The sequence below is a fragment of the Vulpes vulpes genome, chromosome 11, assembly GCF_048418805.1.
Source record: "Vulpes vulpes isolate BD-2025 chromosome 11, VulVul3, whole genome shotgun sequence".
In the NCBI taxonomy this organism is placed as follows: Eukaryota; Metazoa; Chordata; class Mammalia; order Carnivora; family Canidae; genus Vulpes; species Vulpes vulpes.
The window spans coordinates 34,920,447-34,946,694 of record NC_132790.1 but is presented as its reverse complement, the minus strand read 5'-3'; the positions used below and the strand labels follow the sequence as shown (position 1 = coordinate 34,946,694).

Genomic DNA, 26,248 nt, shown 5'->3' with positions numbered 1-26,248 from the left:
AGGGGACCATGATTGATTCATGATATAAAAGAAAGAAGAATGTAAATAGTATCCTATGATAGATATGAGCAAGGTGTGTGCTTGGAGTAGTGAGAAATTTGGCTTTATGGAAAGAAAGGAGAGAGAAGAGAGAAACAACACCATTTATTGATCACCCTACTGTGTACAAGACCTTGATCTATGAACTACAGAAGAAACAGGCCTTCACACTCATCTGAAAAATTTAGCAAGTTCTTAGGATCCCATTTTGCTTTACTTGTGATTTTTGAGTCTTTGGCTTTTCATTAAATCATATGCTTCCTTCTGCCTTTCCAACTTCTGAAATGTACAGCTGGATGTAAGTTAGAGCATGGAACAATTTCAGAACTACTTTCCTCACTCTACACGGGGTATTATGCAACAAACATATGGATTTGGAGTCAAGAGTGACCTTTGGGGAAAACTGGACAGCCACATACAAAAGAATGAAACTGGACCATTCTTTTACAACATACACAAAAACAAATTCAAAGTGGATTAAAAACCTATAAAACCATATGAATCCATATAAGACCTATAAAGCCATAAAAAAACTGAGAAGAGAACACAGTCATAGCAATTTCTTTCTAGATATGCCTCCAGAGGCAAGGAGGAAAAATAAACTATTCAGACTACATCAAAATAAAACGCTGCTATGCCATGAAAGAAATAATTAACAAAACTAAAAGGCAACTTACTGGATGGGAGAAAATGTTTGCAAATGACATGTCCAAAAAAGGGCTAGTATCCAAAACATGTGAAGAACTGATACAACTCAACACCCCCTAAAACAAATAATCCATTTTAAAAATGGGCAGAAGACATGAACAGACATTTCTCCAAAGAAGACATCCAGATGGCCAATATACACATGAAAAGATGCTCATCATCATTATCATCAGGGAAATACAAATTAAAACTACAATGAGATATCACCTCACACTTGTCAGAATGGCTAAAATCAAAAACACAAGAAGCAACTGGTGTTGATGAGAACTTGGAGAAAGGAGAACACTCATGCACTATTGGTAAGAGTGTCAGCTGGCACAGCCACTGTGGAAGATAGTATGGAGATTCATCAAAAAGTTAAAAATAGAACTAAAAAAATCCAGGAGCGCAAAAAATAACCACAGTGATAAATAATATAAACTTACATCTGTGGAGTACCACTCTTTTTGCTTCACATGCATTATTTCTCCAGCCACTTTCTTGGGAAATAGGTTAACTGGAAAATAGGGTTGTCCCATTTTTAAGTGGGGGTTTGAAAGAGATTAAGGGACTTGGAAACCCTCTGAGAATTGGTGAATTGAATCTGAGTCAGTACGGTGAGAAATGTTTCTGCAGACAGTGAAAGAGGAACTAGCAACTTGTAGGACAGAAAAACAATTGCATTTTAGCCTGGAAAATTGCAGCAGAGGGAATCAAGGATAAGATGGTGATTATGAGCATGAGATCTGGGGCTAGAAAGACGTGGGCTTGAATCCTGGTTGTGGTCCGCTTAGATTTGTGACCTTAGGCAAATGACTTAGATACTTTGAGCCTCCCTCCCACCCCTCCTTTTCTTTTCTTCTGTCTTTCAAAATGGGAACAAAAACATTTTCCTTAAAGCATTTTGAGAAGTAATGCATTGATGCATCTTGAGTACTTACCACAGCCTCTGGAACATAATAGTCATTTAATAAATGACTGAGTCAGGATACTATGAGAAATCAGATAGTGATGATGCTCAAGGACAATTGCAGTTTCCTGATAAATCCTTCAAGTAGGGGTAGGACCCTGCGAATGCCCAGGATGTGGGGCTCCAACTTGACAGATTGTGAGAAAGAAGGAGAGGGAAGAAAGGGTTTTATTTCTAGCAGAGAGCTAGAGGTGGGAAGTTGAGGCAGAAATCTCCTCCACCCCAACCACATCACGTTTTTCATTTCCAGAATGGACCAACATAGTGGAGGATTAGGGAGGGAAACCTGGAACAAAATAAAGTTATCCTGAGTTCAATCCTTACCTTACCAATTCAGTACTTAATGTTTAGATATCTCATTTCAGACCTAATGTTAGATATTTCATTTTAGACCCCTAATCTACTTCCCTGGTTAGAATTCAAAGATGGTCTGATTGGGGCTCAGCCCAGTGTGTGAATTGTGTGAATTGTTGGTGTGAATTGTGATGCTAGACAGGTAATAATCTTGTAGCAACTGACCTAAGTCAGCTAATATTTACCTTGAAATTTGGAGATCTTTGGCTGTCTCAGTGAAATCACACATATACACAAATGGACTTGTTTAAAAATGTTCAGTAGCTTCCATTTTGTTTCAAGTTGTCATGTCATAGCATAAATGAAAGTCATTTATAGGACCTGTGTTACTTCTTACCCAGTCAGGAGCCTTGTCTTTTGAGACTGAGAAGATAAACCAAGGATACAGTGCCCCCAAAGCAGCTAACATGTTATTATTGCCATATTTTACCTTCTATTGATTTGGCTTGACAGCCCCTTGCTCTCAACTTGCATGTCCCAGGTCATTTTAAATCCCTGCACAGTTCTTGACCCCATCAGCATTACTGTTCAGTTCCTGCTGTATTTAGGTCCCTTGACTGTGTGGGTTTCTCTCCTTTCCACTTTGCTTCTTAAAAATTTAGAGAGAGGCCCTGATTCAGTCTTGTGACCTTCTCACTGGTTAGCTTACACTTGCCAGGTATAAGCTCCCCAGACTGATATTTGGCTAACTGGCTATTGTATCTTCCCTGCCTATACCTTGCTTGAAGAGGCTTCCTGACTATAGCTGACCTAGTGTATATGTCAGAAGTATTTCTCAAATCTAACACATAACAAATATCAAGTAACCACATCAGTCAGAATCCGTGAACGCCTTTGAAAATTTTCATTCATTATGTAGGATTCTTTTTAGTTGTATTTTCTTGGTGGTAAGCAGCAGCACTTTGTCTTTTACTAGCGCAATCAAAGTTACTGATATAATTTAAAGGTATTTGGATATCCCATGGAACTTAAAGAGAGGAAGGTAGCTGGCATCCATGAATAACTTGATCTAACAACTTAAATTTTTCAGTATTCTTTTTACTTCTGGCTTCTCTACAATTAGCTTTATACTTCCCTCTTACTGTAAACTGGCTTTCTCTATGTAGAAGGGAATGTAATATAAATGCAAACCATTTATGTCTCATAGTTTGGGCCACCTAAGAGATTGATTTTCTTAAATGTTTATAATTTTAAAAATCCTTGACTAGATTTGCATAAAGACAAGCCTTGAAACTTCTGACTTTTAAAAGATTTTTTTCAGGGATGCTGAGTAGCTCAGTGGTTGAGCATCTGCTTTCACCTCAGGGCGTGATCCCGGTCCGGGGATTGAGTCCCGCATCAGGCTCCCTGTGAGGATCCTGCTTCTCCCTCTGCCTGTGTCTCTGCCTCTCTCTCTCTGTGTCTCTCATGAATAAATAAACAAAATCTTAAAAATATTTTTTTCACATTTGTTAAAAATCTCTTTACTAGTTAATAGAAATAAGCATACTGAAGTGGGATTCTAGAATCTGCTAAGTCACCAGTTTAATTTAGGAATTCAATTAAACAAAAATACCCAATATGGAAGGAGACTTTGTATACATCAGGGCATTATGCATTTGGAGATAAAGCTTAGAGGGAACCATCAAAATGGCCAGGGAATTGGTTTTAAGAATGTGAAACAAAACTTGATCAAACTGGGGATGCCTGAATGGCTCAGCAGTTGAGTGTCTGCCTTTGGCTCAGGGGGTGATCCTGGTCTAGAGATCAAGTCCAGCATCAGGTTCCCTGAGAGGATCCTGCTTGTCCCTCTGTCTATGTCTCTGTCTCTTTGTGTATGTCTCTCATTAATAAATAAATAAAATCTTAAAAAAAAAAACTTGATCAAATTGGTGTGGACTCATATGATTTCAAAAGTGAGAAAAGAAACAGAAGTCAGGATGAGCCAAGGGGAAATCTGAAATTAACAACTGGTGAGAAGCTGTCATGAGCCATACTTAGAATTCGATTGCACTCTGTCACCACTTGGGATTTTTATTCTCTGCTGATATGTGCCATTGAGTACCATAAAGATTCCAAGAATCTTCTGTGAAAACTGGGAAGGACTGTGAGGGTCCTGGAGCAGAGAAATGGGAGATCTGATCTTCAGAGAGCTGGATGTAGCAGTACAGTGGGATACAGAACAACCAAACATTATATCTCCTTGGTAATCATGCCAGAGATTTGCCAATGTCAGATGTATGTGCTGTATGTGTGTATTCACACATTCCATACCTTCTGTTTGTTCATGCATTTTTAGTGACTTTAAATGATGCTGGCATTAATGAGGGCTTCTGGATTTTTTTTTAGCACCACAAAGAAGCAATGAGTTTTCCAAATAACATAGAATGTACCTCACAACCTCTGTATCCTACAGTTATGAAATAAGCATATTTCATAAAAGCTGGACAGTTAAGCAATAGAGACTGGTTAAGGAAAGAAGGAAAGAAGGTGTCAGCAGATATTGGAAAAGTAGTCAAAGTCTTGTTGGTAACAGTAGATTTTGGAGTTATCCTAGAAATGCTCTCCCAAGCTTACAAAGAGGTATTACTTTCCTTTATACTCTCACCTATACTTTGTAGCTACATTTTGTCAATAATTCCTAAGTATTTACTGAGATCCTTTGGTGCACCCAAGAGCTATGAAGAATTCTAGAAAAACATACAATCCTTGTCATTTTTTAAACATAGAGTCTGATTAGAAGAACCAATCAATATGAAACAGAAAATAGCAACATAAATAGATGAAAGTGATAAATGGCATCCTATAACAAGCAGCTTATGTACAAAATTTATTCCTAGAGCACATTAATGTGATCTATAAAAGGAAAAGCAAAAGTAAGATGGGTTGAATAAAATCAATGTATAGTTACTGATCAAACTGTACTAGATAATAGGGGAAAATACAACTATTGGGTGCGATACTTGGAAAGCTTTCAGTCTGGTCAAGAAGATGAGACAAACATTTTGGATCATCCTGGGAACCAGTTAGAAAGCATAGAAGAAAAGAGTCAAACCTAAAAAACAGACTGGGACAATACCAATAAACAGTCAGGCATCACCAGATTCCTTCAGTGTCTGATATGCAAGACCTTAAGGCGTCTTGCCTCCAGAGTGGTCTCTGGTTTGTCTGAGCCTCATATGCTAACTAGAGATCTTCAATAATTGCAGGACTCTTGCAATGAGCCACCTGGATACTGAGATCATAGAGTAGCTTATTGTGGAAAAAATGGGTTTTGAGGTCAGAAAGGCCAGTGTTAAATCTAAACTCTCATTTTCCCTGAGCTTCCATTTTCTCATTTATAATGTGGGCATAGTGAAAATAATGCTTCATCAATATGGTTTTATGGAAATTAGATGAGAATATATGTGTGTATTCTTATACATGGGCAAGCAATATGTGTATAATAAGTAATATTTCACATGGTCTAATCTTTTCTTTAGTGCAGTTAACATTGCATTGAAATCTCAGGGGTATTAACGGTTCACAGACCATTAGTAATATATTCTTAAAGTGGCCCATCCTTAGGGATACTAAGAATAATATTTAGCATTGATTCTGAAATCTAAGTTTACAAGGCATGTTCAAATATGTCACCTCATTTATTCTTCAAACATCTCTTTCTATTCCCATTCTACAGAGAAGGAAAATGAGGCAAAGGTGATTCATGTAATTGCCCTCAGATCACACCACTAGGAAGTTGCTCAGCCCCCAAAACATAAAGTCAGGACGTTACCAAACCAAAGTCGAACCCAGGTTTTCTGACACCAAACCTCATGTTCATTTCCCTACACCACATACATCTATACAAGTACTGTGTGTGTGTGTGTGTGTGTGTGTGTGTGTGTGTGTGTGTGTTTTGGGGGTTGTTTTTTTTCTTTTTTTGGTGGGATCCAGTGGAAACTGTCTTTCTCCAAAGCCTCTATTCACCCTAAGGTATTTGCTTTTAGGAATTAACAAATAAACTGTGAACATCTAGCTGACCCACCATGTAGATATGAAGACCAGGATCATGCTCTTGATGCCCAGTGTGTTATGTTAAAACATGGAATTTCGTTTTGTAAAATCTGCTGGATTGCTATTTGTTTTATAATTCAATTAGGATTCCATAGGCAGATTGACATTAAAAAGCTGTTAACTCTGTTAACTCCAGAGGGCATAGCTAATGAAATGTCCCAAAAGTTGAGCACTTGCCAAAACCACTGTGTCTTATAGGACAGCTCTCGATTAATCATGATGAGAGTATTTCCCCTATCTAAATGAAATCTGCAATTTTGGGAAAGAGATGAAAGATCCTACAGGGGATGAAGGAAAAGATGCTATGAAAATTCTAGAAACTAGAAAAAAAAAGAGATAGGTCTACTCAATATTCATGAAGTCAGATTGGTTGATGCAAATAGAGATTGCAATCTCTTATTTCTAATGACTTGGCTTCTAGCACTTCTATACCAGTTTTCCACAGTTTCCTACTTAACTTTAAAAGGAATGACTACAGTTTGTACATTTTTTTAAAAAAGATAGTTTAGCATACCCAATATGATTTTATACCATCTTTGACAAATTTTTAATTTCCTATCTAAGGATTTCTAAGGTACGTGATGAGAAATGCATAAATCACAAAAGATAGGAAAAAGAATGCATAATAGGTAAGCATATATAAGATGTTAATGAGCAAAACTTTCTATTTTCAACATATTCTCAAAAGGCAGTTTAAAGAGAAGGATTATCAATACTAGTTTAGGTTTAAGTTTGCTTCCATGAGGGGATCCCTGGGTGGTGCAGCAGTTTAGCGCCTGCCTTTGGCCCAGGGCATGATCCTGGAGACCTGGGATCAAGTCCCATGTTGGGCTCCCGGTGCATGGAGCCTGCTTCTCTCTCTGCCTCTCTCTGTCTCTGTGTGACTATCATAAATAAATAAGAAAAATTTTAAAAAATTAAACATTTAAAAAAAAAGTTTGCTTCCATGAGAGAGAAAATAAATTGATTTTGTACAGCCATTTTATTAAGCAATTCTATACATTTTAACTGTCACCCAACTTATTAGAAATTCTTACCTCATACACACAGCTCAAATCCTCACCTCCTACTGTTGGATAGAATTGAAGAGAAAATGAGTACAATTCAACTGCTTACTTCATTTCATTACGTAGTAAATGTAGCAAACAAATATTTGAAGGAGGTGGTTGCAGCGAGCTCCAAGATATTTCGTTTATCCCTCAAAATCCTGACACAGTGCCTTTACAGGTCCTCAAGAAATACCATTGAACTCTGTTAAATTTAACAGATCTTATCTCAGAATAGACTACTTGTTACTTATTTTTTTTTTTTCTGTTTCTCTTTTTTAGGCCAGCCCTGCTCCTATAATTGTCAACACAGATACTTTGGACACGATTCCTTATGTAAGTAGCATTTTTATTAAGACTTTCTTTAAAAATTATGTTAGAACTTAATCAGCTAAATTTAAAGTTCAATACATATTCAGTTTAACCCAGTCCAGATAATCTTACGTAAAATGAGTTTTGTGAGTTTTGTTTTGATATTTGCTAAATCTTGGCTTAGTCATGCAAATAGTTTCTCTTTCATCCATTGTTTTGTAAAGCCCAAGGGCACATCCTGAGAAAACAAGTCGAATGTGTTCAAATAATGTTTCCTAAAAAGATATTGAAATTTCCTGAAAAGATATTGAATTGCTTGTGGAAGAAATGGATAAACTTCTTTGGGTTTCTTATTAAGGAATATTCAAATCACTTTCATAAGTAAGCTATCAATAAACATTTGGTGGATTTTGCTGGACTCCTAACAAGAGTTATAACAGATTTTTATAAGGGGTAGTTTACTTATATATAATGAAATGTGTGGTTTTATGAAAGCCTAGAGCATGAGATAGATAACTAGGCTCAGGCAGCTCAGTAAAGCCTGGGATTCTGTACCTGAAATACAGCCACCCTTATGGTCAAAATTCTCGACAACAAAGTTCACCTGGGCAGGGGAGATTCGAGTGGCAATGGCCACAATGTTGATGAGTGGTTGACATTATGGAGGCCTAACAAGGCTCTCTGAGTGGCCCTAGGTAAAGGATAGAAAGTGATTTGGGAAGATGGGACAGACACAGGTGTATGCAGATAGAAATTGAAGCAAGGAGAACTGCAGGGATAATGAATAAGAACAAACAGATTCCTGGTCTTTGATTAAATGAATAAATTTGTGAATCGCTTAAAAGAATACTGGCACAAAGTAAATGTTTGGTAAGTATCAGCTATTCTGAATCTTAGATACCTTAACTCAAATGCCTACAAGTAACTCACAGAAACAAATAGAACAGGAGTCATGGGGACAATAGGGAATAGAGAGCACATGGCCTACCAAAGGGGGAAGCTCCACTTGGCTCCAGTGGATTGCTACCAATGGGAAATTAGGGACCAAGTCCTGCCAGATCATCTAATTTTTCCAGAGAAATTGGAAATCTGAATTTTTATGTAAAAGTTTGGAATTTTTAAATATAGGTAACTGATTTTCCAGAGTTCATGCACCATATGCCAAACAATGTGTCCAGTGCAGAGGCTGTCTTTTGGGAGGTGTCTGCCTCAGAGGAACTGGAGATCCTGAGCAGATCCTCTAAGCTAGGACTCAGCCACAGGGGAGCAGAATGCTAGAACTGGAATAGAAGGTTGGGTCTTGATTACAGGAACAAGTGACTAAAACTGGGACACAAGGTCAGGACAAGAATAACAGCAAGCTTGACTTGATGCTGATTCACCTGAACTACTGAGCTAAGTCTTCTTAAATCCTTCTGAACAAGTCATTTAGGGTCAGACAAGAAATGGGGTTAAAAACTCACTGGGAGAAATCAGTGGCCCCAGGTGTGAAAAGAAGAGGCCTGCATTAGAAAGAAGCAAAGCAATGCATTAAAGCCACATAGAATCCACTATTCTGTCTTTCACTCTTCCTATCTTCATTTGTCAAGCATTATTATTATTGGGATTACTGTACACCTGAAACTAAGCACTTAACAAATATTAACTTAATCCTTAGAACAACCCTATAAGATAGGTTCTATTAATTTCTCTATATTACAGATAAGAAAACTGAGTCATAAAGAATTAACCTTTTCAAGGTTGCACAGTTCGAAGCAGAGCCAAGAATGAATGTAGATAACCTGGCTAAAGAGTTTGAGATCTTACTTCACTCCTATCAGGAAGCTGCTTATATTTCTTCTTCCCTCCCTTGTTTTCGGCCTCTCAGCTTAGGGAAAATAAGTATGCTTTCTCCTCTGCTACATGTGGCTTTGGGTGGAAGACAGCTTGTCATAGAAGCTCCAATACCTCTGGTGCAAGTAACCATGTATTCTAAGGAATTCTGTGTTTTCACTCTAGTAAATTTGTTTTCTATATCCATTGGCAAAAGCAGATGAGCAGTGCTTTGAAGTAGACATGGAGCACAGAGACTTGATTTTGAAAATAGGACTGCTTTCTTGTGGTAGATCTGTATTATTTCAAAGCCTTCTGTTAGGATTCTCGTGCCTTAACTACCAGATGCCTTCATGTACAAATAATTTACCAATAGAATCTAAGGATTTTCTGCAGTCATGCTTAATTGATAACCCAACTAATTAGCTAGTAAAATCAGCCACATATAAGTTAATAAAATCACTTTCTATTCCCTAAATATCAACTTTGTATGTGACTTTGAGTTCTTTTTTTTTAATCTTCAATTTTTTTGTGCTTAATGAAAAACCTCTTTGAGCTTCCTTAAAAGTAGGATCTTTAGAGAAGCTTTCTGAGTAGCTTGGTATGGTAAAAATGTCCCAAAGTGTCTCATGGCAATGTTTTCTTCAGCAACTCATTTAATTTTTCTGGATCTAAATTAATCTTTAATACAGGAATTATAATACCTACCTCAGATGTGATTGTAGGGATGAAATGAAATTATGTATGTGAAATTATGCTTTGTTAACTTCTGGTTCATAGTGTTTATTTATAATTTTAACTAAATAAGAAATACTTATGAAGTAACACATGCTAGACCCTGGAAAATGGTAAATATGACTGTATTACCCAAATATGAATACATCATCTATTGAAAATGGGAGATTTAGCATGTAGCCATTAATGTAGATATACTTTGGGTCTTGGCGGGGGCCCAACTCTCCTCTTTGTTTCTGACTCACTGGGTAACCTTGAACAAATCACTGTTCTGTTTGCAGTCTATTTTCTCATTCCTCAGTGTTCTATACTTTGTTTTCCTCTTTTCTTTTTCATGTTCTAGTTGTTCGTATAATTTCAGGTCTATTTAATGAAAAACGATCTCAGAGCTCCCACAGGATTTCACTCATATTGTATAAGAATATTTCTTTCTTTAAAAATATTACCTAAATGACAAGTTTTAATATTATTATATTTATGACAAATAATTTCATTACAAGTAAATGTATTAATTTTGCTAATTAGCAAATTTGATTCTAGAAATATATTGTCCTCGTGGAAACAATTCTTTTGCATGCATGCAAATAGCAATTGAATAACTAGAGGAAATCTGTGGCCAAAGGAAATTTTTAAGTGTTTAATAAACACATAAAAAATATTTAAAGAGATTTCTGCCCTTTTTTTTTAGGACAGTAAGTTAAGCGTTATAAGAGCTCATAGAGGGTCTGCTGTTAACAAAGAGGGGGTCACTGAGGTTCTTATGTAAAAATGCTTCAAATAAATTCACTCTTGCATGATGTCATGATGTAATAAGGTTGAATAAAACCTTACATATGGTATAGTCCCACCTCTCCTGCAAAGCAGAAGTCCCTAAGTGAAGATTAAAATCACTCAAGAAAAAGCAAAGAAAGTAGAAGCAAATTATCATTTCAACACTCTGTAGTTTACATTTTTCACTCAGTATTCTTTTTATTCCCCATTGTATGTTAAATATTGTCTTATGACAGCTGCTGAAAATTCTGTGTTGTTAAAGAGTTCAGACTGAATGGATCCTGCATATGATCTGTCCACATCCCTGAAGGCTTAGTGAAAAGGTAACATGTTACCCTCTTGGTACTCTGCAGTCAACTGACATGGGAGCCTCTTCTCCTAACATACTTCTACCCTTCAGCAGACCTGTCATAGTCCTATATTGAACTCCATCAAAAAAAAAAAATTATCTCTACTTTAGAAAAATAAAATTAACCAGAGAGATTCTAGGATGCTTCCTCCCACCCTTACTTCTCTAGAGTGCATTTCATAGTGGTTATATTTTGATTTGTTTTCTGAAAATATGCTGTGGGAAGTGGTATACTCAAGAATCATGAGTTTAAACTCTTGTTAAGTAACTTAGGATCCATTGAATGCAAACCTCTCATTTTACAGATAGAAATATTCTAGCCCAACTAGTAAATGGTAGAGCTCAATCTATCATTTACTTTTACTCCACATAACAGTTTTTGATGTGCAACCAATAACCACATAATCAGTGGCATATAACAATAAACATTTATTTCTCCCATAAGTGTCTGCTGGATGGCTGGACCAGCTGCTTTAGGCTAAAGATTACCAGGTTGGCTAGGAACTCTGATTCACACGTTTCATTCTGGGGCTCAGAGGGGGACAGCATTACCCAGAGTATGTTATTTCCATTGTAATGGCCAAAGCACAAGAGGACAAGCCCAGGACACAAACACAGTTAAAGGTTATGTTCCCATCACATCTACTAACACCCCACTGGCTAAAGCAAGTCGTATTGCCAAGGTCAAAGTAGAAGGAGTGAATATTTGCTCAACAAGAAACTAATTTACACACCAAACTCTTAAGTAACAGGGATAAGAATTTATATATGTTCTTTCTAAGAAAAACAGCTACAAAAGAAGGAATCTTACATTTTTAAAATATTAGTGGGTCAATGGTAATAAATAAAGTGTTAAAGGAACCTGGTTCAGCTGATGGGACAGCGAGTATCTTCAAATGATGGGAAGTGAGATTATTAAGGATGTTTAAGGGATACTATTCAGAAATAAAAGAGACATCTAGCATGTATTGACAGTACAATGACCTTACTTTTCTTTGAGACACTTTGTTGTCTGAAACTTTGCTTCTAGAGGGAGAAATAATAATGGAGACAAGGAAATTTGTTCCAGAAATTCCAGGACTGAGGTTTGGAAAAACCTCTCAAGAAAGTGAGGGAGTGAGAGAAATAGAACAGAGAAAAGAAAGAGGGGTTAGATTGTAAAAAAAAAAAAAAAAAAAAAAAAAAATTGAGAAGGTCCTTAATAGTATCACCCACTGTATTTGACTTCCAAGAAGATTATTTATGTAAAAGTTATTTGAAAACAATCATAATATCAGTATTATCAGAGAGATTTTTATAGAGAACTTCAAATGTGAAAGGTCATTGGATATAGATGTAGCTATGTTTCTAGGACAGAAGACCAAAAAGTGGTCTCAAGGGAATAAAATGGCCTAAGAAAAGTTAACAGTATAGTAAAAGGTGTAAAGAAGAGTGGGGGATGAGAGAAAATAAAGGATGACGTGGGTTCAGGGATGGAGAGAAACAATCAAATTAGAAATGTGGTTCATTCAGGAGCCAAAGAATGGGCTTGAAACTAAGAGGTGTTGTTAACCAAGGTTTAAATGGCATTTCTGAATGATTCCAGCAGCAGGAAGCTCAGGGTAAAAGCTCTCTGAGGAGAAAGTTGCTGTATTGCAGAAGTGGGATGACCAAGCAGTTGGTCACAGAGCAGGGCAGTTACACATTAATTCCTCTGAGTCACTTTGTACAATAACAGACCTTTTTGATTCAGGCTACTCTTACTCTTAATTGGATAGTTTTTCAGTATTACCCATGAAGAGAGAGGAAACAGAATTATGTTTGTTTGAAGCATCCTGGTAGTGATTAATAATGTTAAGATATTTTAAAGACTTTGCTGATTTAATACACTTATCTTTCAGTAAACAGTTATATTTCTTTCTTGTGTTTTTCTTCCCCCATGAACACTGTTAAAACCATATTGTTGATGTTTTTATCTGTTGGAAATATAGTGTTATTCAAAACTAAAAAATCCTTACTACCAGAAAACAGTTTTAATTTTGGCTTAAACTGTGCCCATGAGGCAATGAGAATTTAGCAATAGAGGCAAAGCTATCAATATTTATTCTAAAGTCAACCCTGGCCAGTCTAAATCCATTTCTTAGCTGCCACAATCAGCAGATCCTCTGCTCTTCCACTTGTTACTTTGCTCTATAAAGGTAGAGATGGTGTATATTAGTGCTTTTCAAATGACCTGGAAATTGTAAAAAGCAGATTCTGATTCAGTAGGTCTGGGATGGGGCCTGAAAGTCTGCATTTCCCATAAAGCTCCAAGTGAGGCTGATATTCAATTGTACACCACACTTTGAATAACAAGATTTTATGAGAAAGACTAGGATTTGGATTCAAGAGCAACTGGTTCTGAGCCCACCTCTGATAGTACTTGTGTGAGTTTTGGTTAAGTCAAATTATCTATCTAAACTTGCTTTATTATTTGTAAATGGGAATGATAATATTTGCCCCACAGGAGTTGTTATGAGTATTCTTTCTAGTATATATAGAAGGTGTGTAATAAATGTTCATCACAAGATTGAGGGGGATGGTGTGCCTTTAATAAAATGGAGCATTTCTGGGATTCATTCTAGAACTACTGAGTCAAGAATGCAGATGCCATAACTAGTTCAGAGGTAGATCCAATACCAGTTATGCTGGTCCATTGGTCTATTTACATCTAGATCTTTGCTCCTTGAAATGGACTCTTTGACAAACAACATTGCTATTACCTGGGATCTTGTGAGCGTAGAATCTAAGGTTCTTTCAAGACCTACTAAATCAGAATCTGTGTCTTTAACAAGAACCCTAGTGATCTGTATGCATATTAAAGTTTGAGAAGCATTGATCAATATGACAGAATTTTTTTTTTGCCTTGGATCCTCTGTCTTTGTTCTTTCACTACACCTTTTGGCCTGCCCTTGGGGTGCCTGCTCCTTTCACTCATCACCTTAAATATATGCATATCTGTATGAAAAAGGATGTATCCAATTCAGTTCAACAAATAGACAAACTTAATTACCAACTTCTATGTCATGCTTGCTTCTTTTTTTTTTTTTTTTTTAAGATTTTATTTATTCATTCATGAGAGACACAGAGAGAGGCAGAGGCACAGGCCGAGGGAGAAGCAGGCTCCATGAAGGAAGCCTGATGTGGGACACGATCCCAGGACTCTAGGGTCATGCCCTGGGCTGAAGGCAGGTGCTAAACCACTGAGCCACCCAGGGATCCCCTGTCATGCTTGCTTCTAAATCTGTGTTCTCCAAGACAGTAGCTACAAGTCTCATGTAATTATTTAAATTTAATTAAAATAATATAAAATCAAAATCAGTTTCTAATTTGTACTAGCTATATTTTAAATGTTCAGTAGCCAGCATAGCTAGTTATAGAATCCATCATTCCAGAGAGTTCTATGAGACAAAGCTGATTTAGATAATTAATAACAACAACAATAATAATAATAATAATAAAGAAAACAGAAGGGGGGAAGCTAATGTTTATCAAGGAACCAGTATTTTTAGGTGCTTTATATTTATTATCTAATTAATCATCAAAATTATCCTCTCTGCTTTTGTGAGTTGGTTTCATTTTATCCTTTTTAGAGTTAAGTATTTTCAAATTATCTAAATAGTTGTAACTCTCCTAGGGAGTTGTGGGGTATGTTCATGTGAAAGACATGGTCCCTATCCTTATGGCTCTTAAAAGCTTATTAACTTTCAAGACTGTCATACATGATACACATGGAAGTTAATGTAAGCAATTGCTGAAAGCTTTTTTAATGGTTCAGTGATCATCATTTTTTTGTGAAATTATAAAACTAATTTTGGCTGGCTTTAAGTCTAAATAGACTTAAATGAATATTTTTAAATCACAAAATAAATAGAAAACCTGACCTATTTACCCATTCACAACCTACTTTTATCTTTTTCCCCTGGAGTGCTCTTAGAGAAGGCAGTTTGCGGGCTACTCTACTAGTAATTCCTCTTCCATTGGGAAATCCCTACACAGTCTGGGTCGGGGAGGTGGCAATAAGAAAATATAACAGTTGTCCAGGTGGACTATGTGACTGATGGGTAAGAGTTACCATACATGCCCTTCTTTCTGGTAATGGTTCCTCTGAAGGTACATGCTCCTTATACCCAGGCAAAATTTGAGCCACTTTTGTTAAAAGGAACTCAACCTGGCAGAGCAGGTTTAAGAAAAAGAGAAAATAATTCTGAGAAGTCTTTGTATAATTTCTCTACAGAACTGCTACTTAAGGGCAGCCCTGGTGGCTCAGCAATTTAGCACCGACTTCAGCCCAGAGCGTGATCCTGGAGAACCGGGATCGAGTCCCACGTCAGGCTCCCTGCTTGGAGCCTGCTTCTCCCTCTGCCTGTGTCTCTGCCTCTCTCTCTCTCAATCTGTGTCTCTAATAAATAAATTAAATCTTTAAAAAAAAAAAAAAAAAGAACTGCTACTTAAGATGTGGTCTGTAAACTGGTAACATCAGATCTTATCCGGCAGGTTATTACAGAATTTCCCACTCTACCCCAGATCAACAGAATCAGAATCTCAGAGTATGGGCAAGGAATATGTGTTTTTACAAGCATCCCAGGTGAATCTTATGCACACTGAAGTTTGGGAGCTACTAGTGAGGATCCCAGGAAGCTTTTGAATACTGAACTGAAGTGGAAGTGAAGGATGGGAGAGGAAATACCATATAGAGGAAAGACAAAACTATAGGGATTCACATTTAATATTAACCTGAGCCAGCATTTAATCTTGGTGGTGGTGGTGGTGATGTTAAATCACTTGGGATGCTTTTTAAAAACATTGACTTTCGGGATCCCTGGGTGGCGCAGCGGTTTGGCGCCTGCCTTTGGCCCAGGGCGCGATCCTGGAGACCTGGGATCGAATCCCACATCGGGCTCCCGGTGCATGGAGCCTGCTTCTCCCTCGGCCTGTGTCTCTTGCCTCTCTCTCTCTCTCTCTCTCTCTTTCTATGACTATCATGAATAAATAAATAAAATCTTAAAAAAAAAAAAAAAAAACATTGACTTTCATAGTCTAATGGAGCCTAGTGGACAATACTTAGTTCTGGCACATGCTATTAAAACACTCCTTGAAAAACAAACAAACAAGCAAAAAAACAACACTCCTTGCCTTTCTCTGCCTGACTCACTCTTATGCATCCTAAGGGATTCAGCTTAAATAATGCTTCTTCTGGGAAGCTGAGGTTAGGCATGGTGTTCCTGTTGTGTGCTTCCAGTTCAGATTCTTTCCTTTCAAAGAAGTTGTCACATTGCAGTGTAACTATTTAACGCCCAGTGTTTCTTCCTAAGGTGTAAACTCCATAAGCACAAGGAAAAAGGCTCCACTCTTAGCACTTTCTTACCTCTATAACCGGGCATGTTTTTTGCTAGGTTGGTTGGCTGGCTAAACGAATAAATGAATGAAGATGTGAAGAAACTGCTTTAGGAGAACATGGTATAAAGCACCATTGTACTTGAGAAAGTCAAAGAAAGGTAGAATTTTAGCTGGCTTTTAAAAATTAAGTAACATGTTTTTAGGCAGGGTAGGGAAAAGGCATTCTAGGAAGAAGGACCTATATGTGCAATGGTCAGAGGCCAGAAACTCATTTATACGGAATTCTGTGAGGCTGAAGTACAGAGCAGTCACAGAACATGAGATTGGGAAGGTAGGGCTCAATTTGATTGTGAAGGTCTTATTTGCTTGATATGCAATTTGGACTTTATCTTGTAGGCATTGCCAGTGGTATCATCTTCTCATGTATTTGGGAATTTATAGACTTTTTTCTTTTTTTTTTACCGCTATACCTCTAGGACCTGGTTTGTGTCTGTCCATGTGGTAGATACCCTGAAATATATGTTGAATGAATAAAGCCAAGAAACAATAGTGATCAATTAATGCAATGAACCACTAAGCTTTTCTTGAGTTTTTTCTATATCTCTTTATCTCTTTGCCTGTGTTTACTTTGTTAATCAGCTCAGAGTATCTTTTCCTCCACACCCATTTTTTAAGATCTCATTAAACTGCTTCCTCCAGCAGGAAGCCCTCATTAATTCCTCTAGACAAAAATTAATGTCTCATTCTTCCTTGATTCCATAGTATTTAACTCACAGGGGATTGCCTGCTTTAGTGAAAAGAGGGTAGACTCTGGGTTTGTTTGTTTTTTTATTCTAACATATACTAGCTGGGTAACCTTGGAAAACTAACTTCTCTGACTCTCTTCCCCTATCTGTAAGTAGAGAGAGTAATAACTATCTTTCATGGTGCATTATTTAGCATATATTTTCAGTTACATTTAGCAGAGAGCAAAATAACAGGGCTTTTGTGAGATAGGAATGTATTTCACATATAACAGTCTATAAGTGGGTGGTTCAGAACTGGAATGTCTGTTCTGCTCTCCAAGTCTTAAAGAGATGGGACCCAAAAACCTTATCTTTTGCTCTACCACCCTTGGATATTGTCTTTGGGTACACAGTCACCGTAATGACATGCCAAGGAACAGGTTGAAAGAAGTACAGAGAGATAGGCATGGTTTCTCCCTTTAAAACATGATTTCCCTTTATATCCTAAGAGTTAGAACTTAGATACAAAGCCATACTTAGCTGCAATGGTAGATGGTTACATATTATATTTATTATATGTAATTCCACTATTGAGAATTTACCAAATGAAATAAAAACACTCATTCAAAAAGATATGCACACCCCTAAGTTTCTTACAGCATTATTTACCATAGCCAAGATAGGAAAACTACCTAAGTGTCCATTGATAGATAAATGGGTAAAGATATGGTACACATAAACACACACACACACATAGACACGCACACAAACACATTTGTAGCAACATGAATGGACTTAGAGAATATTATGCTAAATAAAGTAAGACAGAGAAAGACAAATACTGTATGATTTCACTTATATGTAGAATCTAATTTTTTTAAAAAAGCAACCACTAAAAAAAACAAAAACAAAATAGACTCACAAAAAGAACAAACTGGTGGTTATGAGAGGGACAGCGGGGGAAGGAACACTTATCATGGTGAGTATTGAGTAATGTATAAAATAGCTGAATCACTATCCTGTACACCTGAAATTAATATAGCATTGCATGTCAACTATACTTCAATAATAAATATTTTTTAAAAGCCTTACAAAAGCAAAAGATGATCCCTGTGCTATCTTGTTTTACATGTAGATCACAGTGATCCAGTTATTTGCCTCCCTATGTAGTCTTTCTTTTCCTGCAAAGACTAAATTCTCATGGATCATTCTAATCCTGTTTCTTACCTTGTACCAAATATTGTAGTATTCTAATGAGTTGGAGAGCCCATTAAATTTGTTAGTATTTTTGCTTTAAAAAATATTTGTTCTTTTTCACATTTTTTGAAAGAAAATGCAGGCAGCATATATCATAAAGCAGATCATGGTTAGTTGGGTGAGATCAAATAGAAGAAAAAAAGAGTATAGTAATAAAGAGTAATGACTTAAAAGACATGATCCTCCCTTGATTTTAAGAGTATTATTGAAATGAAGCTTAAAAAAAAATCCGATTTCAAACTTTAAAAAAAGCAGAAATACCAAAACTTTTCTACACTGATATTTTTCAGGTACAAATTCTTGAGAGGTAACTATAGCTACTTATTCTCTGAGCAGCTGGACAGATACCTTGTCTCTTATGACTATTCCAATATAAATCCTTCTTTGGTGCCCACACATCACTATTTGAAGACATTCAAAGCCTCTTTCCTTTGCTATTCATCCTTTTTTAGTTCATTGTCAAGATATAGACTTTTTAGAAAAAAAAAACTGTTTCTCTTTGTGGCTAATTATCTTTCTTTCTGAAAAGTCTGTGATATTGACTGTAGGGATTGGTTTTATTGTCTGGCAGGTATAAATTTATATCCTTCTTGGTCCACCTACTAGTCCTGTGACACTGGGCAAATTACCACGGGTTCAATGGCTCAGTTTCCTCACATATAAAATAAGACAACATCACTTACCTCTTGGGTTCATGCATTAAATGAATTATTGAAGATGAAGCACTTAATAGAGAACCTAGGAGATAGCAATCAATTACCTCTGATCTCTGACTTTTTGTGGAAGAAATTGGTCTTTAAAAATAATCACATTTGGAGAAAAAAATTCTTGATGACTTGTCTTCAAAACACCAAAGTGATTCAGTCTCCTTTGTCCATACAACAGGGTCTAAGACAAAGAGTCATTGTTTCACATCAATTCATACTGGGAGCTCTCTACCATGTGGCTTTCAATAGTTGACTTCCCCTAGTGTTTTCTCTTTTCTAAGCGTATCATATCTTAGCCCTAAGATGTTTTCCTTCACTTACAAGTTCTAAGTTTGTTTGAATATTTGAATAGCAAAATGAACCTTTATGAGCTTTTCCTATAGTGAAAAAGCATAGCTGCTGCTTCACAAACAGCTTTTTAATAAAAATATATTTTGATTATCCTGATTTCTACCAAGTGCTCCAAATAATGTTTTGCCCAGAGGTATATTATTTTGAAAATTCAGGAGTATGAAACTCAGAGAATAGTTATCTAATGAGAGTCATATGAGGGAAAAATAGTCATGAAATAACAAAGCCAGATAGGTCAAACAACATTCTGAAAGCCAACAATAGCCCTTCATAATCAGTACCTCTTTAAAAATAATCTCAGGAAATTTTTATTTATTTTTTAACACGTTGCTAATAGTTTTCCTGGTACCCTGAAGCAGTAGTTCTCAACCTCAGCTGTATATTTCTTTTCTTGGTGTACTTAAAAAATACTGATGCCTGGATTCCAGGAACAGAAATTTCTTCTTAGTAGACCTGACTGTAGCCTGGGCTTATACATTGGGTATTTCAAACCTCTCCAGGTGATTCTTTTGTGCACCTAAGATTAATACCACTGATTTAGAGCTATAAAATGGAGTTTAATCTATTTGAACTGAAATTATAAAGTTAGACACCAGCATTTACATGCCTATTATTTTGAGGGGGGCGGGGAGCAGTAACCATAGTGTGGACTCTGTCATAAATCATCAAGAATATTAAAGTATGGGGCAGCCCGGGTGGCTCAGCGGTTTAGCGCAGCCTTCAGCCCAGGGCCTGATCCTGGAGACACAGGATCGAGTCCCATGTCAGGCTCCCTGCATGGAGCCTGCTTCTCCCTCTGCCTGTGTCTCTGCCTCTCCCTCTCTGTGCCTCTCATGAATAAATAAATAAAAAATCCTAAAAAAAGAGAATATTAAAGTATGTAATCTTTCTAGTCCATTGTTAGTCTAAAAAGACCTTCCAAGGCAAGTGGTTGGTTTAGTGGACTCATTATAGGTAATAAACTGAGCTTTCCTTCTGTTAACTTGGAAACAGACACAGCCACTGCTTAACAAAGCTGTCTATGCAAGGCACATGCCCCCAGGTTCAGACATGATCAAGTTAATGAAACACCCCTCCAAGGATAGTTCTGCTGACACATGTCTCCATTTATGAGCTGTAATTGGGTTAATTAAAAAAAAAAAAAAGAGGCATGGTTTATGCTTCATCAGTTTGCCTGTGGCCCCCAACAAAACTGGGAAAAGAAATTTGCAGGCCAGACTACTGCTGAAAGCTGGTCTGGGGTTGACCTTTAGGTAGGTCATTGTAGTAACCTAAGGCTCAGTGTAATTAGAAACAAATATCTAGCTCCATTCAGGTCCTTCAGAAGCTTTCCCTGACAACTCATCTCACTGAGTTTTCTCCTTCTCTGAATGCCTATAGCTCCTACCTCAAGAAGTACACAGTCAAAAGTATACTTAATGCCAGCTTATGTGATGGCAATTTGGTTTAATAAATGTCTGCTTTCACGACAAGATGACCTGGCTTCTTCAAAATGACGCACTATGTTGACATGGCCGAGAGCATTGGCTTGGTGTCCAACAAAAGTGGCTCTTGAATTAATATCAGCACTGCCACTTCACTAGCTGCATGAACTTTAAAGTTATTTAAACTCTGAGCTTTAATTTCTTATTTGGTAAAATGAGGAAAACTGGAAATATCTTACTATTGATAAGAGAATGATCTGAATATTTTCATACATGGCTTAGTAAGTGGTAAGAATAATAGTGGTTGATAATTGTTGAATTATAGCTAGGCACTGTTAACAATTTTTTACATACATTAATTTATGCAGTCCTCACAATAACCCTGAGAAATATATTGTTATCTCAACTTTGCAGGTGAGGAATCTTAGGCAAATAAGAGATTTTTAACTTGTCCAAGGTTACACCGCATGTGGTGAGGGACATTAGTAAGAACAGCGTTATGCTACCATGCCCCTCAGTAGTTGTAATAAAATTTAATTTGCTGAGTTACTCACTTAAAAGACTGAAGAAGACACTCAAAGGGAACTAAGGTCACACACAGTATGGTTATATACCTCATTAACAAAAGATCATAGAGCTACAGAAAGGGGAAAATTTTTTCCAGAATGTGGTAAACGGGAAATTTGCAAGTATACAAAACATACTGTTAAGGTTAAAATTCGAGCTGGGAAGAGATCTTAGAAGTAGCATTAGTGACGTCATTGTGTGTAATAAATAATAAGTAAGAATTGAGAATGAATGCTTTGAGACAAAGTGGATGAAAGTGAGGAACAACATGCTTTCATATGTGTTGTTTCATTTAATTCTCAACATATTCATGGATAAAGCAGTCCTTTTTAAAGCTAAGGAAACTGAAAGATGCTTTGACGTCATAAAATTCATGAAGAGCATGTCATTAGTAAATGCCAAACTGGACCTAACTCAGGTTTTCTGACCCCTCCCAACTAACCAGCTGTATCATTTTGATTTACATCTCTTTATGGGCATTGCTAGAGCTTAGGGTCTTTGTCATCTGTTGCTGAGGGGCCTCTCATGTGATGGCTTTGGTCCCTTCAATATATATATATTTCTTTTTTTTTTTTTAATACAATCTCTGAGTTCTACACTGGTATTAGGTACGGTGATGCATTCATATAACACAAGTTTTCGAATGCCCACTGTGTGTCAGACACACTTTTTTTTAATTAATGAGAGCAAAACAAAATGTCCACTCTCGTGGAGCTTACATTCTAGTAAAGGTACACAATAAATAAAAAAGAAGCTATGAAGTAATAAGTGCCCTGAAGAAAACACAGCACAGTGTTGTGATACTGGTATTGGTAGCAGGGAGGTCAGTGGCTTCCTTAGAAAAGAATTTAGAGAAAGCTTCTTGGAGGAAGTGATGTGTGGGCTGCAACTAAATAGGAGAAAGAAACAGAAATCAGTGTTGCTGGGTTTTTTCATTTGTTTTTCCCCTCCCTATCTCACAAAGCCTGACTCCTATTTTGCATTTTTTTTAAATTTATCTTTGTTTCTCCTTCATTCCTTGTCTTGGTGAATAACATCACCATTAACTCAACTGCCCAAGCCAGACTACATTTCTACTAGTCATCCTGACTTCCTCTGCTTCATATCCCTGCATTTATGTGGTTACTAATTCTTTTTTTATTTATTCATGAGAGACACAGAGAAAGGCAGAGACATAGGCAGAGGGAGAAGCAGGCTCCCTATGGGGAACCCAATGTGGGACTTGATCCCAGGATCATGACCTGAGCCAAAGGCAGATGCTCAACCACTGAGCCACCCAGGCACCCTTATGGTTACTCATTATTACATAGTATGTTTGCTAAATATCTCTCCTCTCTGTCCCATGTCCTCATTGTCAAGGCTCTTAGGCCCAGCCTCCTATCTTTCCAGGATTTCTGCAGTTGCCTCTGAACCTGCACCTCTGTTTCTTGCTTGTCCTTCTTTGAGTTCCCATAGCCCTCTGAGTTACTCTAAACACCAGTTATGGTTCTGTCATTTCACTATTTAAGATCTTTAATGGCCCTGAAATCGCCTCACAAAATCTAAACTGTGTAGTGTGATATTGCAGGCTTTTTAGTGGTTCCTTGTCATCCTTTTCCCCCTGACTCTTCCCCAACACTTTCCTGCAATATACCCTGTGTTCTCACTACACAGAAGAGTTCCCAGTTTCCTAAAAATACTGTATTCTGGGTGATTTTTATGCACAGGTTTATTTTTATTTGATGCCTCCTCTCCTTATGATCTCCTTCCTTTTGTTCAGTAACTACTTTGAATGTCACATCCTTCTTGAAGCCCTTCCATATTTCTGTACTTGTAACACTGAAAATTAGGATAAGTGGCATACAAATCCCAAAATAGGAGCAGCAAAATCAGTGGGGAAATAGTTTCTTCCTTCACATAAGTGAAGTTGAAAGCTAGGCATGGTGCTCTATAGTTTAAGAAATCTAAAGTCATTCTGTCTTAATTCTTCTAACACTGTAGCACAATAACCCATTTCTCAGTCACTTCATGGTTCAAATGGGGCTATATAGCTTCAACCATTGCATCACATTTCTTGCAGCAGGAAGGGTCATGAAGAAGAGTGTGTTGCCTGTTTTTAAGGACACTTCCAGAAATTACACAAGAATCAACTCCTTCATTGATCAGAAATGGTCATGTGGCTACACCTAGCTGAGCGGTTAGGGTATTTAACTTTTTCACAGGGTGACAATTTCTAAGGAGAAGAGGAGAGTAGACATTTAGAGGCAATTAACAGTCTCTGCTATAGTCACTCTCTGTATAGCATTATTAGTATTCCTTATGAGAAGATTTATTCTTTTAGTATTTTATCTTTCAAGTTCTCATCCTTCTATCCTAACTCATACCTGCTACAGAATAGAAAACACCTATGTTGCCTTCTAGGATCTGGACCTTGCCTTTGTCTCTACCATTAATTTCCAGGACCATTAATCTCCTAATTACCTATTCTATTGAAGGTTTCTAATTTTTCTGACTATTTCACACTTTTGAGAAGGTGCATGAATTTTTCCTTTAATTGGAATGCTCTATTTCAGTCCTACTTCTAATCTATAAGTGCTCTCCTTATGCATCCCCTACCCATTTGGAATTGATCTTGCATTGAATTCTTTGCTCCCATATCTGTTCCCAACTAGACCACAGCTCCTTAAACATACAGACTATGTCTTCTTCATTGCTCAATTTCCAGTACCTAGAAAATGACCAGAAAAAAAATAATCACAGATTCTTAATATAATCACAGATTATTAATGTATTCTTGAGTAAATGAATGGAATGTACAACTGAGGTGCATATTCAGGCATTTATTTCATATTTCTACAAACATTTCTTTATTAATAGATATCAAGCATCAAGCTGGATATGGAGACATAACACTAAATAAGATAAACATTGTCCCTCCCTCATGGAGTTTAAACTCATGATGAGGGAGACAGATAATAAACAAATAGAATAATTTTAGTTGTGAAGGAGATTAATACAAAGGGGTAAGAAAACCAACTATCTGTAATACTGTGAGGCTACTAGCAGGATACATTTGAGTTACTTATAAACATATTTAGATCTTATTTTGTTGCATTCCTCATGAAAAAATATATGAAAAATTTCTTGCTATATCATGACAAGTTCATGCTCTGAATATAGCTACCACCAAAAGAATTGTTAATTAGCTGCTTTTTTTAAGTTCAATGACTTGAAAAATTATAACATGCCAAGCTTTGGATGTGGATGGAGATTAATGTGATTGTTGACATTAATGGCTTGAAATAAATTATGGTGGTGAATTAAACTCAATTAAAATTTGTAGAATGTTCATCTCTGTTGACTGGCTAAATGTTTATAATGAGAAACCTTTAGTTATGCATAAAATATTATAATGAATACTTGCTCAGTACTGGGTAACATTTAAAATGTTTTATATGCATTAATCAATTTAGTCCTCACATCAACCATTTTAGTTTGATACTAATCTTATTCTTACTTACACATTAAAAAAAAATCTCACACAGAAAGAAAGGTTAATTTATGTGGCCACAATCATGTAGCTTCTAACAGAAAAAGGCAGCACTAAAACCCAAGCAGGATCTATGCCTAAACCCTTGCTACTCAAAAGGGTAGAACTCAGCAGAATCAGCATCACTGGGCAGCTTGATAAAAACATAGACTCTCAAGCCAACCCTAGACCTACCGAATGTGAATCTGCATTTTAGCAAGAGCCTCAGATGATTCAGATGCATATCAGAATGAGAAGCACTGCCCTAAACCACTACTCTGTATCTCCTTAGAGGATCTTTCCGTAGGGGTAACTTTCAAATGTCAAATGTTTACTTAGTTCTCTTTATCACTGGGCCAGACACTTGTGTCTTCCTGTAGCCTCAGCAAGGTAAAATGTGAGATGGTCCAGGCCATATAAATGTTCCCTCAGGGGATATGTACTTTACATTTCTTATGTTCTATATCACAATGCTACATCCACTCTGGGAATGTGGCTGCTTGTTGAGGTTTAATTAAAATATTAGTCAGAAATGTTGACAGCACGGACCTTCATTTCTATGAATCATTTGGGCAATGTAGATTAAGAGAAATGTTGTATCATCTCATCATTAAAAGTGGCTATACTATCATATTGATAAAAAATTGGAATCAGGAGGTTAGATGTCAAAGCAGAAAGAACATTTTTAAATCCTCCATTGATTTTCTTTCTCTGTGTTTGCTCTTTGTTATTGCAGGGATACCTGCCAGCATCATTTTCTTCTTTCTCTGGTTTATAACTTTTCCATTAAAAAGTAATTTGAAAGACAGTATGGCCAGAGAATTTTATCTGTACCTTTCTTATAGCACTTTATCATTTTGTCTCACAGTTATTTGAGTGCATACCAGGGTATAATTACATTCACCAGCATCTGAAGAATGTACATGATAAACCAGGAACTGTGCCAAGTGGTTTGTGTTTCCTCAGATAACTCATTTGATCCTCACCACAACTTCGTAATGGAGACATAATTATGATCCTCATTTAACACATGAGGAAACTAAGACCCAGAACATTTAGAAATATACTCAATTCTCATAGCTTGTAAACACTGAAACTGGAGTTGAACCCAGGCAATCTGAGTCTAGAGCCCACCTGCTTTAGGTACTACAACAGCCCGCCATGATTTCATTACAAGCAGGGGGAATAAAATGTGCATAAATAGTGGTCAAGTTTATTGATTTCTTTTTGCTGGATCTGGA

The 26,248-nt window shown here is 36.8% G+C and overlaps 1 protein-coding gene across 47 annotated transcripts in view; it reads left to right on the top strand.

The window, feature by feature from the left end:
- The window catches only part of DLG2 (discs large MAGUK scaffold protein 2), a 1,531,179-nt gene that overhangs the window by 813,711 nt on the left and 691,220 nt on the right, over window positions 1–26,248 (top strand). For all 47 annotated transcript variants that reach the window (XM_072726063.1, XM_072726058.1, XM_072726052.1 and 44 more), the window contains one exon: window positions 7,414–7,467. In XM_072726063.1, coding sequence (XP_072582164.1) covers window positions 7,414–7,467 — 54 coding nt within the window. The remainder of the gene's footprint in view (window positions 1–7,413; window positions 7,468–26,248) is intronic.